The sequence below is a fragment of the Schistocerca nitens genome, chromosome 11 (genome assembly GCF_023898315.1).
Source record: "Schistocerca nitens isolate TAMUIC-IGC-003100 chromosome 11, iqSchNite1.1, whole genome shotgun sequence".
Classification (NCBI taxonomy): Eukaryota; Metazoa; Arthropoda; class Insecta; order Orthoptera; family Acrididae; genus Schistocerca; species Schistocerca nitens.
In genome coordinates, this window is record NC_064624.1 from 102,627,784 (window position 1) to 102,646,173 (window position 18,390).

The 18,390-nt window shown below is 40.7% G+C and overlaps 1 protein-coding gene across 1 annotated transcript in view; it reads right to left on the bottom strand.

Annotated features, from left to right (window-relative positions):
* The window catches only part of LOC126213313 (serine/threonine-protein kinase Pink1, mitochondrial), an 84,549-nt gene that overhangs the window by 50,236 nt on the left and 15,923 nt on the right, over positions 1-18,390 (bottom strand). The window contains exon 3 of the mRNA XM_049940998.1: positions 7,863-8,094. Coding sequence (XP_049796955.1) covers positions 7,863-8,094 — 232 coding nt within the window. The remainder of the gene's footprint in view (positions 1-7,862; positions 8,095-18,390) is intronic.

Consider the following 18,390-nt stretch of genomic DNA (forward strand, 5'->3'; position numbering starts at 1 on the left):
AACATCACCCGAGTCAACTCTACTACATTCCATTATCCTCGTTTTGCTTTTGTTGATGTTCATCTTATACCCTCCTTTCAAGACACTATCCATTCCGTTCAACTGCTCTTCCAAGTCCTTTTCTGTCTCTGACAGAATTACAATGTCATCGGCGAACCTCAAAGTTTTTATTTCTTCTCCATGGATTTTAATACCTACTCCGAATTTTTCTTTTGTTTCCTTCACTGCTTGCTCAATATACAGATTGAATAGCATCGGGGAGAGGCTACAACCCTGTCTCACTCCTTTCCCAACCACTGTTTCCCTTTCATGCTCCTTGACTGTTATAACTGCCATCTGGTTTCTGTACAAATTGTAAATATCCTTTCGCTCCCTGTATTTTACCCCTGCCACCTTTAGAATTGGAAAGAGAGTATTCCAGTCAACATTGTCAAAAGCTTTCTCCAGGTCTACAAATGCTAAGAACGTAGGTTTGCCTTTCCTTAATCTATTTTCCAAGATAAGTCGTAGGGTCAGTATTGCCTCATGTGTTCCAACATTTCTACGGAATCTAAACTGATCTTCCCCGAGGTCGGCTTCTACCAGTTTTTCCATTCGACAGTAAAGTATTCGCGTTAGCATTTTGTAGCTGTGACTTATTAAACTGATAGTTCGGTAATTTTCACATCTGTCAACACCTGCTTTCTTTGGGATTGGAATTATTATATTCTTCTTGAAGTCTGAGGGTATTTTGCCTGTCTCATACATCTTGCTCACCAGATGGTAGAGCTTGGTTACAGTTGGCTCTCCCAAGGCCGTCAGTAGTTCCAATAGAATGTTGTCTACTCCCGGGGCCTTGTTTCGACTTAGGTCTTTCGGTGCTCTGTCAAACTCTTCACGCAGTATCTTATCTCCCATTTCATATTATGAAAGTGAAAATGCAAATTACATCAAATACAGCACTGTAATTTCCGAAGTACTAAAACAGAGGACTGTGATGCACTTTTGTCAACCAATCATAGCTCATGTTACACGACATGCTGTCACGCTCATCGAAAGCAGTTCACTGTTATTTGCCGTTGGCGGACACGTGGATGAGTGCTGTGTTTTCATTGCAACTGAAGTTTTATTTTGGTGTTATTCATTTATGTTTTATTGCTGCAGTATTATTCTGCAGTATTGAGCTACAGTAAAATTCTTTCTTAGAGAATCAGTTTTTACAAGTCAACATTACGGAAACTTAGCTGAAAACTTAAAACAATGAAAAATTCCTGAAATTCTAAAATGATGTCCATGTTTTTCCCATATTTTTCCCAGATGAGAAAATTCGCCAATTTCTACTGAATTATTCACTACAAACTATATAAAAATGGTTTATTTTCAATTTATTTTCATTTACTGCAAGAATTTTAGCAGAAATGTAATATTTCTATTTGGCCATGCCAAACAGAACTCACATCTACAGTTTTTCTGTTCACAACTGATATATATTCTGTAGTTAAGATCTTTTTTTCTAACTAGATTCTCAAAAGGCAATGTATCAGAACTCTCACAATTCCACGTTATCAGTTTTTCCAGTCTGCCTGCCCAAACAAAGGACTGTTTCATAGTGAAACAATGGCCTTCTTTATGACATAGTACATCTGATAGCTTTGTTCTCTTCAGAGGAGGAACTCTGGAGTGTCTCATCGGCAACTAGGCCGGTCCGCTATCAGCTCACGTCACCAGAAATTGTGGAGCAACAGCAGATTTCCACGGAGACAGTAAACAAAGCTTCAGGTGTCACAATTCAAAACCAATCCACAGCAACTCCAGAATACACTTTTCCTTCATGATGCTTATCACTGTGTCACAGGTCGCTATAGTGATAACATTCTTGGCAAGAGAGAGAACTGAGAAACAATGCCATGATTCACCACTAAATGTAAAGCAACAAAACATCTTCTTTACATTTTATAGCCAATTTATTACTGGTAAAGAGGTGGAAGAAATTCTGTCAAATATAAGGAACTGAATCTGATCACGGGCTTCCATAATACTTTAAACAACAACATACTTTTCACTAGTACGAGTTGCTCTTTAAAAAATTAATAAATACATAAAAACTTAATTTACTACCAATTTCAATTGGATAGATCATCACAAGGCCCCGCACAGATGACGCACGGCGATTATACAGTCCGTGGAACATTTTAAAATAACTCGGTATAAGCAAATGACTACATACAACCAATTAAATGAAACAGTACACTAAAGCCAAACTCTTTAAGTGGTTTTTTTAATTGTGCTGGTAAGTTAGTTTGGAAAACTGGGTGCCACTGTCCATAGTGAAAACTGTGACAAATCTGCAAGAAAGCATTTTGTGGTTAGAATTTGCTCATTGTCAATTGGCAGTGAGTGTGCAAAGAGCATTCTGTGGCAAATTATACAGTGCACCACCAGTTTACAACAGCATAGTGGAATGGCACAAGAAATTTGATGAGGACAGTCATCTGTGTGATTCAAAACATTTGAGCCAATCAGGCGTGTCAAAACAGACAGTGAACTGTGTTAAGGATGGAACATTGTATAGTCCCACAAAGTAAACCTATCAAGCTAGTGGACACCCTCTGCTAACAGTCTGCAAAATCCTCCATAATGAATTAAGAATGACATTGAAAAATTAAACCAAACAAGCAATAAGCCTCCTAATTCAGGCGATAGCAAGGAAAGGTGTTTGTATCATTCTCACTAACCGCTTTTTCACAATAAAGAACAGCGGTAATTGTTTATTTCCTATTGTACTTCGAAGAAACGTGAGTAATTCACAGTCATACCAACAGTGTTTGTCGGTATTTTGCGTATTATTTTAAAGTCCTCCGGGAGTTATATTAAATGATAAGCTGCTTTAGCGTAATGGTTAAAGTGATTGGCTGCTAAGCCAAAGGTTCTGAGTTCAAACCTCGTTCAGTTCTTCATATTTTCTTTATTTAGAAACAATATCGAAGTGTCTTACTTCATGAATTTTATTCGTTTGAATGTAATTTTTTGAAATTTCTAGTGGCAACTAAAATCGACCATACGGAAAGTATAATCTATCGACTTTTACGTCTGCAAACTCTTCACAATTTCGTATAATGGTTTACTACATTTAATGCTGCTCAATAACTGTGTTAAACCTCGAAACAAAATTAAGTCATTTATTGGGGGAAGGTATCAGTCAAGACGATGTGTAAAAATTAAATTTTTGGACCAAATAGTTTTTGTGAAATCGAATGATAAGTGTGTCAAAGCAGTCGGAACTCATGTGTCTGCACAGGCGAGCAGTGCAGTGATGACAAAATGGCGCACAGCGCGGAATGCGGGGAGCACCACGTCTCTGTAGCAGCGAAAGGGTTAACGCGGCCGTGGTGGGTTTATTTCATAAACTGCGCGCTTCCCCCATAAACGTAAGTTTGCTTGGCACGTGCTACTGGCAACGCAGCAATCTCCCACGCCTGGGCGGGCGTGCACGAACCGCCAAGATAAAAGAATTGAACTACAGTACAGAGGCAACTTTGGTGTGCCACAAGCCGAAGATAACAGGGCTGACGATGTCTGGAGAGATGTGTATGGGCAAATACATGTGCAACTATTGAGCAACTAACCACCCAGTGTGCCTCCAGTGGTCGTTCAGCACACGTTTCCGTATACGGGCCTCTGCAGCAGGAAACCTGTTTGTGCACGCACGCTGACTGCTGTTCATCAGTGACACAGGCCAGAATCTGCACACCAAAACTGTAGCTGGAAGTCCACTGCGTGGAGACAGGGAGCATTTGCAGACGAATCACATTTTATGCTCCACTCGACATACAGCTGTCGGCACGTACGGCGTGAGGACACCGTTAGCATTATTGGGAGCATTATCTGTCTGGGGAATGTTTTAATGGCATTTCCTGGATGATCTCGTCATTCTGGAAGGCGAAACGGATCGACAGAAGTATGCACCAATCCTTGGGGACCGTGTCCTCCCCTTCAAACAGTTTGTTTTTCCTCGGGACACTGACACCTACCACGTGTCGCACAACTCTCAATTTATTTGGGTGGTTCGGAGAGCACCGGGACGAGTTTACCGCACACCCCTGACCACTGAAGTCCCCACACTTTAAAACCCAACTGAGAATCTGTGTGACCACCACGATCGGGCTGTTCGTGCCGTGGATCCTCGTCCGAGAAAACGAGCCCAGGGAGCTACAGCACTGCAGTCGGCACAGCTCCGTATCCGTGTCAGTACTTTCCAGAACCCCACAGATTCCTTTCCTGCACATCTCGCAGAGGTCTGTGCTGCAAAACATTGTTATCCAGGCTTTTGACAGGGTATCACACTGACGTGACTGGACACTGTGCTCTGCAAATTATTTGTACTCAACTGGTGGTTAAAAAAAAGTGTGTTGTTGAAATGCAGAATTACAACAGGCATAGATGCTTCCAACAAACTGTGGAAAATCCGCAGGCCATACCTGTGCGGCAGTGGAGGTACGACCTTCAGACCCTTACCTTTCCAGTTCTTTCAATTGGCAATTCTACCTCCTCAGCTAGGACATATAAGCACATTTCTGTAGCACTCCAAATTTGGAGAGTGTGTTTTCTTGCAGTATTCGTGTGATAGCAAGTTTTAGTTACTTTGAGGGTGCTACATAACTGGAAAAAATGAGAAAACTTATATAACTATACTGCAAAAGATCTTATTTGTGGTAACTGATCCACAAACATTAAGCGAACAAGAATATAAGCATAGGAAGCTGAAAAAACAAAATTCATGGCAAATATAAAAAAAGTGCCAAAATTCAAAGAAAAATAGAGCGAGTAAATAAATTTAAATATCTTGGATAAAGTATACAACTGAATTGACTAGAAAAATCTGCTATAGATGTAAGAATTAACAAAATGGAAAAAGCATGTGGTTTGACCAAAAATATTTACAATAAGAAATGTATATCTAGAAAAACAAAACTAAAACGCTACACCACAGTGGTACGACCAGAATGTTTATATGGATCTAAAGCATAACGATGAACTGTAACATGGACAAACTAGAAGTACTGGAAAGAAGGATCATTAGAAAAATAATGGGTGCAATAAAAACTGCAGATGGTTGGAAAATAAGAAGAAATGAGGAGATCTGCAAAAACACGGAGAAAATGTATGAAGTAATGGCCAAATGAAGATTAACCCTTTCCGAAGCCTGTATCAAATGGACGGAAATACACTAACAAAACAAATACTCCTATATTTCTGGAAGAAGAAATCAATAGCAGCATGGATTATAGAAGTAAGGAAAGATCTAGAAAGAAACAACATCAAAGAATCATAAGTAGCAGAAAGAAGCCGTTTTAAAAATAAAATAGTAAATTTGGAAGGTTTTCACAGCAGAAGAAATTAAAAAAATCGGAAACAACTAGGGCAGATGAAAGGAAGAGATTTCATGGGGAGAAAATGAGGGAATACTGGAAAAATAGGAAACAACAACAAAGGAAGACGAGGAACTAGTTGGTAAATACGATTGGGGGGGGGGAGAAAAAAAAGGGGGGGGGCATAGGAAGATATAGTTGAAACATACCTAGAAATTTTCCAGCTTTGGACGAAAGTGTAATAAAAATTAAGACCCAAGATTTGAGATCAAGGTTCAGGTAATAGCTCAAAAAGCTGCAAGCCTCTGAAAGAAGTGGAAAAGGGGAGAATGAATTGAAAACCTACATAATGGTGAGTGACAATAAGAAGCTCTATTACTAAGTTCACTGTTGTACGGGGTGTTCAAAAAGTCTCTCCGCAGTGCCGTATGATTGTCAGCCACGAGTGCCATATGCCGCAGTGAATATACTGAAATGAAACTTAGTTAAATACAAGATATTAATTTATTGAATATTCATTTTCACTTACAAATTTTCACGTTAAATGTTCAAAGTGCCCCCCCCCTCCCCCAATGTTGTTGAATACACAATTCAATTCATCTAATCATGAAAGTGGATACTGCAGTTTTCAATTCATCAATGGATTTTGGACGGTTTTTATAGACAGCTGCTTTCGCTGCACCCCAGAAGAAAAAGTCAGGTGGTCTTACGTGAGGCGATCGTGGAGGCCAAAGTCCCTGTGAAATTATGCGATCACCAAAAACATCAGCAAGCAGTGACATTTAAACGTGAGCTGTATGCGTGGTTGCACCATCTTGTTGAAAATAGCCGTTCAGTATTTCACTTAACACAAGTTCTCCTATGAATGGGTACAGAATATCACTGCAGTATCGTTGTGAATTTATTGTTTCGTTGAAAAATATGAGACCCACAATCCGATGTCTAGAAATTGCAATCAAAACTCTTATTTTCACAGAATGAAGTGGTTCCTCATGAATACACAATGGATTTGCAGTACTCCACAAATGAGAATTTTGCAAGTTCATGTAACTGGATAAATGAAACCAGACCTCATCAGTGAAAAACGTTTCATTAAGAATATCCCTTCCATTTTGTTGAACAAAATTTTGGAACCACTGACAATAATGCAGTCTCTTGCCACAATCAGTATTTTTCAGTTCTTGCACGGCTGTCACTTTGTATGGGAAAAGTTCTAATTTTTTCCTTACAGCTGTGTGGGCCATTCTGACACTAACATCGATTTCCTGGGCGAGTTTTCTTACTGACTTGTTCGGACTCGTGGACATTTTATCAGAAATGTTGAGTAGTTTATCCTTAGACAAAATACTAGGACGACCACTTCTTGGTGCACGTATCACTGAACCCATACTTCGAAATTTGTTATCAAATCTCATGCAGTATTGCGATGTGGGAGTGTTGTCTCCAGGAAAACTGAATAAAATGTTTGACAAACTGAAACTGTGTATTTACTGCCAGCTTTGAACACTTGTTCGACTAAAAATACACAATCTTCCATGGTTAGCATTTTAACAGTGAGAAAAATGAAACAAACGAACAAAGGAACTAAACTTGAATGTTCACGTCAACATTTAACGACACACACCAACTATACTACTGATGCTGGCTGAGATAAACAAAACAGTGGAATGTTGGGAGAGTCCTCTTGAAGGGAAGTAACCCAAGCAGGCGAACAATCATACGGCACGCACGACTAACAACCATATGGCACTGCATAGAGACTTTTTAAACACCCTGTATTATGCATGTGTTACATCCATTATTCTACAGGTATTGAAAGTTACTGTACTTTAGAAAGGATCAAAAGCCCACTTCCTAGCATATCATTGCCAGAATTTTCTTCCTACTATCAACCATACTGACTTATTTAAGGCTATATAAATGAGTTACAAAATCAAGAAATATATTACACTCAGTGTCAAAATAGACAAAATGGTTCAAATGGCTCTGAACACTATGGCACTTAACTTCTGAGGTCATCATACCCCTAGAACTTAGAACTACTTAAACGTAACTAACCTAAGGACATCACAAACATCCATGCCCGAGGCAGGATTCGAACCTGGGACCGTAGCGGTCGGGCGGTTCCAGATTGTAGTGCCTAGAACCGCTCAGCCACCCCGGCCAGCTCCAAAAAGACAAGCTGAGACAGTCACGACTACCGAAATCTGTAGCCAGCGGCCTCTGGCAGGTTGAGCATTTACTGCCAGTCCTGTGTCTACTGATAAATCACAAAAAGTCTCCCTATTTACCTACACACCATCTGGGAAGATCTGAGAGACTAAATCTGACAAGGGGGGGACTGTCGGTTCGTCAATGGGAAGCGAGGGGCCCCGAGATGGGCAAGCCGAGTCCCTCAAAGTACCTGCAGAACAGTATTGTGACTATGGTCCACTGAAAAAATCTGACCCCGTGTGGTCTGCTATCCTGGCACAATGCCGGAGTCGCAAACCCGTATTAGTAGGGGAAACTTACTCTGTCGCCCACTCGCTGTCGCCTTCGAGGTCCAAGTTCAGTACGAGGTGGTGCGGAGCCGGCACTGTCTCGCGGTACATGGCTCGCAAGATGGCAGACGCATTTGACTCTGCATCGTAGTTGAACATCATCTTGAGGGCGAGGGGGAACGCCAGCCGCGAAATGCCACTGTCGTGCAACTGGACGAGGTTGTCGACTTTGCTTTTTTCGCGTTCCTCACCAGTGTCGCTCACTGAAACAGAAAGCATTTCCTCTGATAAAATTACAAAAAGGTATAAAACCAAATTGGCAATTCCAGAACAACTATTCTCTAAACACTCAATGACGACGGTGTCGTAGCGTATAAGGGGCGTTCGAAAAGAAACGAGCCAGAGGCATAATTACAGAAACCAGTACCTGTATGTTAGAAGTATTGACCCTGGCTGTTGAGATGCTTGTCCCACTGTGACACAAGACACTGCATGGCAGTCTCATACAATTCCCGGGGCTGCGATGTTAACCAGTTCTGCACTTACAACTGGACGTCGTCGTCTGAGGTGAATTGTTATGCTGACATTCTCCTCTGACCGAGATGGACCCCTTCTGATTCACTTCCTGCAGTACAGGACTACAGTGAATACCCAGAGTTACAGTATTTACTCGAATCTAAGCCGCAACTGAAAAATGAGACTCAAAATCAAGGAAAAAAAAAATTTCCCCGAGTCTAAGCCGCACCTGAAATTTGAGACTCGAAATGCAAGGGGAGAGAAACGTTTTAGACCGCACCTCCAAATCGAAACAAAGTTGGTCCATTGTAATATGAGACACAATTTAGGTCGAATGAATGACGATACAGCTACAGTAGTTTGGTTCTTGTGGTAAGCTTAGCAGTTAAGCTTTACCAGGACATCACAGCTATGCGTCAGGCGCTCCATCCGTATTTATACGGGTACGCTTCCTTTTTCAAGTGCTGGTTTGAATTGAATGCTTATTTTTCTTTGATCTGACAAGTGCCGTTCTCTTTGTTATAGGTGTTTCCGTCACTCTAAGCTCAAAATGCATTATTGTAAGCTCAAAATGCATTATTGTACTGTGTCGTGCATTGTTTGTCGCATTCTGATAACGAGTGTTTACTACCTGTCGCCGTTCGCTGCATGGCTTGCTTTTGTGCGTGCTACCGCAGCCTACAAATTAAAAAAAAAAAAGAGGGGGAGAGAGAGAGGAATCATCTCATTAGCGAAACAATGGCAAGAGACTGCTATTTGTTGTTACTTACACTGCTGCTTTCTTTGATAATGATCAACAAGAACCAAATAATAGACTGCGTATGATAGATGTTCTGAACGAAGTTTAGCGAAAATTTTTCTCCGTTTGAAAATCTTTGCAGACACCTCTTTAGTACATTACATTCTGCACACAAATTAGAGTCATCTTAGATTTAAAAATCTAGTCAGTTGCCGTGCTTCATTTCTGACTGTATCACTACTCAGCATAAGAATAATACGAATATAAACATGACATGTCATGTATATTCTTCCGTGTTTGCTGTTGTCTCACTCTAGTTCCGTAGTTTATTAGGCAGACAGGATTTAAATGAGATAGCAGCAAACACGAAACAATACATGGCAAAATGTTTATATTCGTATTATTCTTATGGTGAAGAGAATACTGCGTGTGATTCACAATTCATAAAAGTTCCTATTAGCAACCATCTCTTCTCACAGGTAGGAAAAAATTCAGAACGTAGAGTTGGACATATTGACAACCATCCCAAACAGTCTTTATCTTTGTGCCTGCCAAGCATGCCTGTATAGCGCTACATATATTTGACATCAGAAGTTAGTTGTGGCAGCACCTACCAACATTTTTCAGAACTTCCGCTTACTTTGCACTCGATTCTAAGCCACAGGCAGTTTTTTGGATTACAAAAACCAGAAAAAAAGTGCGGCTTAGATTCGAGTAAATATGGTACTTGCAAACCTTGACTACCTTTTGCCAAGCGATCAAATCAAAATCACCAGGCAATCTCACCTGTGGGGACATTCAGCTCCATGACAATGCAAAGCCTCGTACAGTCAACACAGTCACGGCATTCCTGTACAAATTCAAATGGGAGGTTCTCGGCCACCCTACATACACTCCGGATCTATCTCCCTACGTTTACGTCATTTTTTGTCCCCTTAAAAAGGCTCCGAGGAGCAAACGATTCACCTCGGAAGAAGACGTCCAGCTGTATGGGCGGAACTGGTTAACATCGCAGTGAGAGAAGCATTAAATGACACAAACTAAAATTTTGTCAGCTGATCTGAGTAAAAACCGTAACTGGTTTTGGTCTAATGTAAAATCAGTGTTGTCAAAATCATGTCTTCTTCCACTCGGAGATCACACTGGCACCAAAACAGAAAATAAGAGAAATAAGACCAAAATACTGAATTCGGTCTTCCAAAACTGATTCAGCACAGATGCTCATAACACAGTCCCTCCTTTCAATCATTGTATGAAGGTCGAAATAGCAAAAATTGAGATAACCGATCACGGAGTAGAAAAAGAAATCTAATCGCTTAGTAATTGTTAGCCATCAGGACAAGATGAGTTAAGATCACACGAAAGAACATGCTCCCTTCTAGTAGCGGTTTATCGTATATCATTGGAGCAACGAAGCATACCTATCAACTGGAAAAAAATTGCAAGTAATCACTTTTTCAAGAACGGCTGTAGGGTAGATGCCCACACTTTTAGATCCATATCGTTGACATCTATCTGTTGTAGAAATAATTATGCTCAAGAATAATTATGCTCAAGAATTATTATGCTTCTCGAGAACAAAAATCTTCTCTATAAAAATTAATATGGATTCTGCAAAAAGAGGCTGCGGAACTCTGACAACTCTGTTCCTTCACGAGATCGATACTGTTGTAGACAAAGGCACTCGGGTTGATGCTGTGTTACCTGACTTCAGGAAGGGAATCTGACACCGTCCCATCCTGCCATTTAGTGTGTGTGTGTGTGTGTGTGTGTGTGTGTGTGTGTGTGTGTGTGTGTGTGTGAGAGAGAGAGAGAGAGAGAGAGAGAGAGAGAGAGAGAGAGAGAGAAATGTTTCCTGAAAGTTTGGCCGTACCTTTTTGTAACACCCTGTATAAATGATCGACTAGAAAGCGTCTGAAGTGGCTTAAGACTGTTCACAGCTGATGTGGTTGTCTGTGAGAACGTAGCAATACCAGGATACAGTATCGATTTTCAGAATGACTTGCAGAGGACTGATGAAAAGTGTAGCTAACACGGAACATAAATAAATGTTACAACCTGTGTGTGCAAAAGAAAAGAAAGTCACTACTGTATACACACACCATTGATGAGAAACTGCTAGAAACAGTATCTAGTGTAAAACATCTAGCAGTAACTATGCAGAGTTATCTTTAGTATAGTGACCACATAAAACAAAACTTAAGAAAAGCAAATGGCAGACAGAGTCATCCGCGAAAGAAATGGCTTACAAGGCACTTGTTCAACCGGTTCTTCAGTACGGTTCATCTGTGCGAGATCCTTGCTATGTAGGCCTGACAGAACAGACAGAGAAGATCTAATGAAGAGCGGCACGTTTCATCACACTGTCATTTAGTCGGTGCAACGGCATTATTAAGTTGCTCAACAAACTCCATTGGCAGATTGGGTGTTACTTTTTTGCCAGATTCAATTTAATCTTTTTGCCAAATTTTGCTTTTTTGCCAATGTCACTTATGTTGTCCAATTTCAGTTTTTTTATGCCCAGTACTATTTTTGATGTCACATAGTAGTTCATTATACAGGAAGTAAACTATCTTTTTAAGATTACCGTATTTACCTGAGTATAAGACGGCCCTGAATACAAGACAACCCTACTTTTTTAAGAGGCTCCTCGAGAAAAATTGATTTTTAAAATGTTCTGTCTAATCAAAATAAACTTTTATTGATGTTAACATATTTGTTTAAAAATTTCCATACACCTATTCTAAACTTATACCATTTATTGATTGTCTACGTTTTGATAACACATGAAGAAATAAAATAAACAAAAAGAATTTCTTTACATTAATTATTAACTTTACTGTTTTTTTTTTTTTTTTTTTTTTTTTTTGTTTGCTTAGTCTGTCGTCCGTGGTACTACTACTTTTAATCATTATTGCCATCAGCCTAGCAGTGCAATTGTGAAACTTGCATCTGCCTTTTCACAAATATTTGACTGTTTCTTCCAAATATGTTGATTTTTTTTTTATCATACAGCAGATTTCGCTTTTTGTACTTATGTGAGAATCTTACAATGTCTTTCATTACAAAACATATCGTCTGCTTGTCATCCTCCCATAGCAGCTGACACACCACTTGTCGTCTATACTTTTAGCATCTGCTACAGAAATGTATGCTATTGTCGAATACCTGTCCAATTTTAAAGTCAGTTCAATGCTAACTACAAATGGATTCAGGTAAACTGTGATAGATGTTCATAAACAACTGAAGTACACAGTAAAGATTCCCGTAGTTGTAAGCGAGACAAAATTTGCTTCCTGCTCACCACTGCCCTCGCCACACCCAGTTCTCTGCTAAAATATTGTCACTGTTCTCCCTCTGAGCCTTCCGTAGTGTTGTGCTTTAACAAAACTGAAACATGGATGGCTATTATCTTCTAGGTGGGCAGGTCATACGCGACAACAGCAGCTAACACACAAACGAAAGATCGCAGTCAAGATTCGGTCCAAATCTCGAACTTTTGCTCGACCCATATCTGTTGGTTCTATCTCCACAATGGGTCTCTTCACTACAACTTAATTTGTGATAGCCATTGCACTCACTTTAATGCCATTTGTTCTGTTTGCTAGATATTTCATTCTGAATTATTTTTTCCTTGTTTGATCTGAATGCACCATCTTGATCTAAATCAGATTAAAACCTAGTAGCATCCCCCCCCCCCTCAATATACTAATACGACAACAGCTACTGAATTATCATTTGCAACTCACTTCGTAAATGATTAGTTTCTCATAACCAAGTAAAATAATGACTTGGGTTCAGAATCATGTGATGGGTTTTTGAAGGACAAGATTCTCGTCTCCGAATGTTACCTGTACTCAATGAGCAGCATCAATATACGTGTACGGTATCCATATATGTATGATAACTTCTATTGCAAACCAATTCAAATACAATGAAAATTTTGAGAGTTGATCGAATGTAATGCTATTTCCTCCTGTGTTTCACGAAATTGTCAGTTTTTAAGCAGAGCCCGAGATTGCTGTAGTGCCTATAGTTCATAGCTCCTCGTGTATCACTTCACTGCAATAGCGCCACGAGTTAAAAGTCACGCGATTGATCTAGCAAGATCGATACTGCGTCGAGTGCTTCTGCGTATCGGGAAATCTCGAACCTATTCAAACAAATAGTACTGTTTGCCAAGATATACCTTTCGGAACTCGTCAAAATAAATTTGAACAAAACTTCAATGACCAAAGCTTCACCTGTAAATGTTAAGATGACCCCTATATTAAACTATAGGGCGAACATTAACAAAACCAATAAATGCAGCGGCAAAAACGTATCATTGCCACAGCAGATGGCACTGACGAATGACAGTTCCTCTGACCACGTGCTGTGTGTTCATTGCCTGTTGTAGGCTTTGCTATTGACGCAGTGCCTGGCATGTGGGCTACATGGCCCACCCATTGTATTCTTTTGCTCTTTATCTTCTGTAGTATAGTTGGTTGTCACATCAGAAGGTAGATTTCCTAGTTTTTCCTCCACCATTCTCAGTTGTCTAAAACTGGTCTCCATATCTTCCTCATTATTCTTCTTCTTCTTCTTTCAAATATTAATAGTTTTTTCTTTTCTCGCTTAGTAGTGCTCCATATTTCTGAACGTACATTACTGCTGGGCATAAAACTCTGTTGTATATTCTCATCTTAGTGTTCACTGAGAACGATTTAGAGCCGAGCGTCTCTGAGGGAATACATGCATTTCATTCCCACTGCTATTCTGGCCTCGATGTCCATTTTTATGTTGTCATCTGTGGTAAACCAACATCCCAAATACTGGTGTACTCTCTTGAGCCTCTTGCCATCTATCTCAAGAAATTCTTCCTGCTCTTTTTTTTCTAACTGCATGAACTCTGTTTTGTCTTTATTCACTTTGAGCCCTATCTTATGTGCAAGATCATCCATTTTCTGATACATTCCTTTCAACTCCTGCTTTGATTCACTGAGAAGTGCTATGTTATCTGCATACGCAAGACAACTGAAGTTACCGTACATCTGTACTCCAGCCCACTCTTGTTGCCTACACTCTTATTACTTTCTCTAAGAGGACATTGAACAGAACACATGAGAGAGCATCCCCTTGTCTGAGACCTGTCCAATCTCTAATGTTTCTGATGTGGCTCCTCGGAAATGTACTGCTGCCTTTGACCCTTCCATACAAGCTTGCACCATTCTCACTAGCTTCTCAGGGATTCTGGAGTCACGCATTGCATTGTATAGGCTATTCCTGCGCATTGAAAATATATGAACAGGCTGTAGCTATCTTTATCATATTCCCAGTGTTTTTCGAACAATTGTCTTAGTGTGAAAATGTGATCTATTGTCGATCGGTTCGGTCGAAAGCCAGCTTGGTACTCCTGTATGTTGTTCTCTATGAATGGTTGCAATTTTCTGAGGATAATGATGGACAGTACCTTATATATTACATTCAACAAGCTGATTCCTCTGCAGTTACCAGATTCCATAGTACTTCCCTTCTTGTACACTAGTGGCTATTAAGATTGCTACACCACGAAGATGACGTGCTACAGACGCAAAATTTAACCAACAGGAAGAAGATGCTGTGATATGCAAATAATTAGCTATTCAAAGCATTCACACAAGGTTGGCGCCGGTGGTGACACCTACAATGTGCTGACACGAGGAAAGTTTCCAACCAATTTCTCATACACAAACAGCAGTTGACCGGCATTGCCTGGTGAAACGTCGTCAATGCCTCGTGTAAGGAGGAGAAATGCGTACCATCACGTTTCCGGTTTATCTGATCGCGACATTACTGCTCGCATCGGTCGAGATCCAATGACTTTTAGCAGAATATGGAATCGGTGGGTTCAGGAGGGTAATACGGAACGCCGTGCTGGATCCCAACGGCCTCGTATCACTAGCAGTCGAGATGACAGGCATCTTATCCGCACGGCTGTAACGGATCGTGCAGCCACGTCTCGATCCCTGAGTCAACAGATGGGGACGTTTGCGAGACAACAACCATCTGCACGAACAGTTCGACAACATTTGCAGCAGCACGGACTATCAGCTCGGAGACCACGGCTGCGGTTACCCTTAACGCTACATCACAGACGGGAGTGCCTGCGATGGTGTACTCAACGATGAACCTGGGTGCACAAATGGCAAAACGTCATTTTTTCGGTTGAATCCAGGTTCTGTGTACAGCATCATGATGGTCGCATCCGTGTTTGGTAACATCGCGGCAAACACACATTGGAAGCGTGTATTCGCCATCGCCATACTGGCGTATCACACGGCATGATGGTATGGGGTGCCATTGGTTATACATCTCTGTCACCTTTTGTTCGCATTGAAGGCACTTTGAATAGTGGACGTTACATTTCAGATTTGTTACGACCTGTGGGTCTACCCTCCATTCGATCCCTGCGAAACCCTACATTTCAGCAGGATAATGCACGACCGCATGTTGCAGGACCTGTACGGGCGTTTCTGGATACAGAGAATGTTCGACTGCTGCCCTGGTGAGCACATTCCCCAGATCTCTCACCAACTGAAAACGTCTGGTCGATGATGGCCGAGCACCTGGCTCATCACAATCGTCAGTCACTACTCTTGATGAACTGTGGTATCGCGTTGAAGCTGCACGGGCAGCTGTACCTGTACATGCCATCCGGGCTCTGTTTGACTCAATGCCCAGGCGTATCAAGGCCGTTATTATGGCCAGAGATGGTTGTTCTGGGCCTGATTTCTCAGGCTCTATGCACCCAAACTGCGTGAAAATGTAATCACATGTCAGTTCTAGTGTAATATATTTGTCCAATGAATACCCGTTCGTCATCTGCATTTCTTCTTGATGTAGCAATTTTAATGGCCAGTAGTGTATATTGGGCACATTATAGCCAATTTCCATTCTTCTGGCAGTGTCTCCTTCTCCCATATCAACTGGATCAAACACTATAAAGATACAAAAACAAACACCCACAGGCCTCAAAGTCACAATGGTACTGACCAGCCGCCATGTCATCCTCAGACTTCACTGCACATAGATACGGAGGGTCATGTGTTCAGCATACAGCTCTTCTGGCCACTGTCCGCTTTCGTGACCGGTGCCGATACTTCTCAATGAAGTAGCTCCTCAACTGTCCTCACACGGGCTGGGCGCACCTCACTTCCCGACGACACTCTGCCGACCCAGACGGTGACCCATCCGAGTGCTAGCCGAGCCCGACAGCACTTAACTTTTGCGATCTGATGTGAACCGGTATTGCCACATAAAAACAAAAAAGTTTGTTGTTGCAAAAAATGTTTTATTGTCAATTGCAACAGCATACAACAGTATATTACAAACTACGCAGATTTCACGGAATCGGGAGTCTTCGCAAGAATCCACAGTAATGTGATGCGATGCTAGATGGCAGTACTTTGCAGGAGAGAGGAGCGTGAAGAGAGACCACATTGTGAGTCTAGCAGCCAATTGGGACAGATATTACCTGACTATAACAGCACTCTATCATAAAGATTGCAGTTCACTGTGGAAGTAATTCATGACAATGCCACCAGGAGCTAGAGGAAACGGTAGAAAATGCTACTCTACTGTACCAAACAGTTGCTCCGTGGGTAGACACATATTTACATATGAACTAGCATTCCACTTGCATATTTCAGAATATCTTCATTTGTTATCATTTTTGAGACAAGTTATAGTTGCCACGACTTTCGCAATGACTCTTCGTATAACAAAATTAACTATCAGAAATTCTTGTACCACGACTTTTGTAACAGTAAACATGAAAATTTTTTAATTCCTGTTGGGTATGTGACTTTTCATCCTCCCAGAGCAAGCAGAAAGTATTTTCCAAAGTTGGTACTGTTCATAGTTGCACCTGGCATCATGAATCTTGTCTGGAAATACTGCCCAAATTATCTGAAATGGCTGCCAACAATCTGGACATGCAGTTCTCGTCACACGTCTAACAATCTACGCTAATTTTTTGTGCTGAAACTGTGAAACAGTTTGTGCTGGATTGAGAACTTCTATGTGCTTAATTTCATCATCACCAATTGAATCTACCTGAACCATCAATTCTCAAGTAATACTGTTTGTTCCTGAAATATGACGTGTAGGATTGTTCAAGTTTCATGTATGTGGCAAGCTTATTCTTACTCCAAACAGTGGCTAAATCTAGGGTCGCATCTCATACACCTGGGAAAGTAAGCTGGAAAAATTGGAGGAAGAAGCTAGCAGGTGAAGAAGAAAAACACAGAAAAGTGAAGCAGGATGTGTAGACAAAAGAAGAAAACTGGTGCAACATTGGCAGGGCGGGAAGAGCAACACAAAAGGGCTGCAGAAATGAAATATTGTCAGTGAGGGCAAGAAAAAATTAACAAGCAGCGACAAGACATAAACACTCGTAAAAGTTTTCCTCGAGCATTGGGAAAAGCAGTCTGCAGATGTAAGAAAGCACTACCTAAGGTCACCCACGAGCAAGCAGTGCTACTAGAGCAAATTTGTTGCGAACTGTCACCAATAAAAGAAGACATAGTTGTGGGTGAAACATCACAAAAGGAGAGATCTGAGTCACTGTAAATGATACATGTGATGTTATTAAGGCTTTCTTTGTCTGTGATATCACCAATTATCAATTCCGAGTGTAATAGGGGCCCACGTAATACCTCAGTTGTTATGCCAAATGTAGATGATGAGATAGAGGAGACTTATTTTGTAGAAAGTAAGAATGCCACCTTTGTGAGACCAAATGACAAGAATGTTTATGTTCTGAACCAACAACTGACTGGAGAGACTGACTGATTATTGCTGTTGGGTTTCTTGCTACAATGTATGTTCAGTAGCTGGTGTAAGTACACTGTTGCCCGGTCTGGAATTTAACGTCTGTCTGTGAATGTAGCCTTATAGAGTAATTGTGGACTTCATTTTGACATCTCTGTGTGAAATGTGGCTCTCATCATGGGGTTGCCTCATAAATTCATAGACTTTACTCTTGTTTTATAGTGTTCTTGTGATATATCCTATTACTTTCAAAATCTACGACAATTAAGTTTCATAAGGACAAAGTGTCAGATTGCTAATTTGGATTAGCATCTATAACAATATGCAGTTAGTAGATGTAGTTGTAGAAGTATGAAAATAGTCTCATTACCGTGGAATAGTAATGAAAGGTTCTGGTTACCAGTAAAAAATTATACATTAAACTTCAGAAGATTTTTCTCAAATCACCAAAACAATTTTTTCTAGCCCTCTTCTCTGTCACATGCATAACAAATGTAAGACGATATATTTT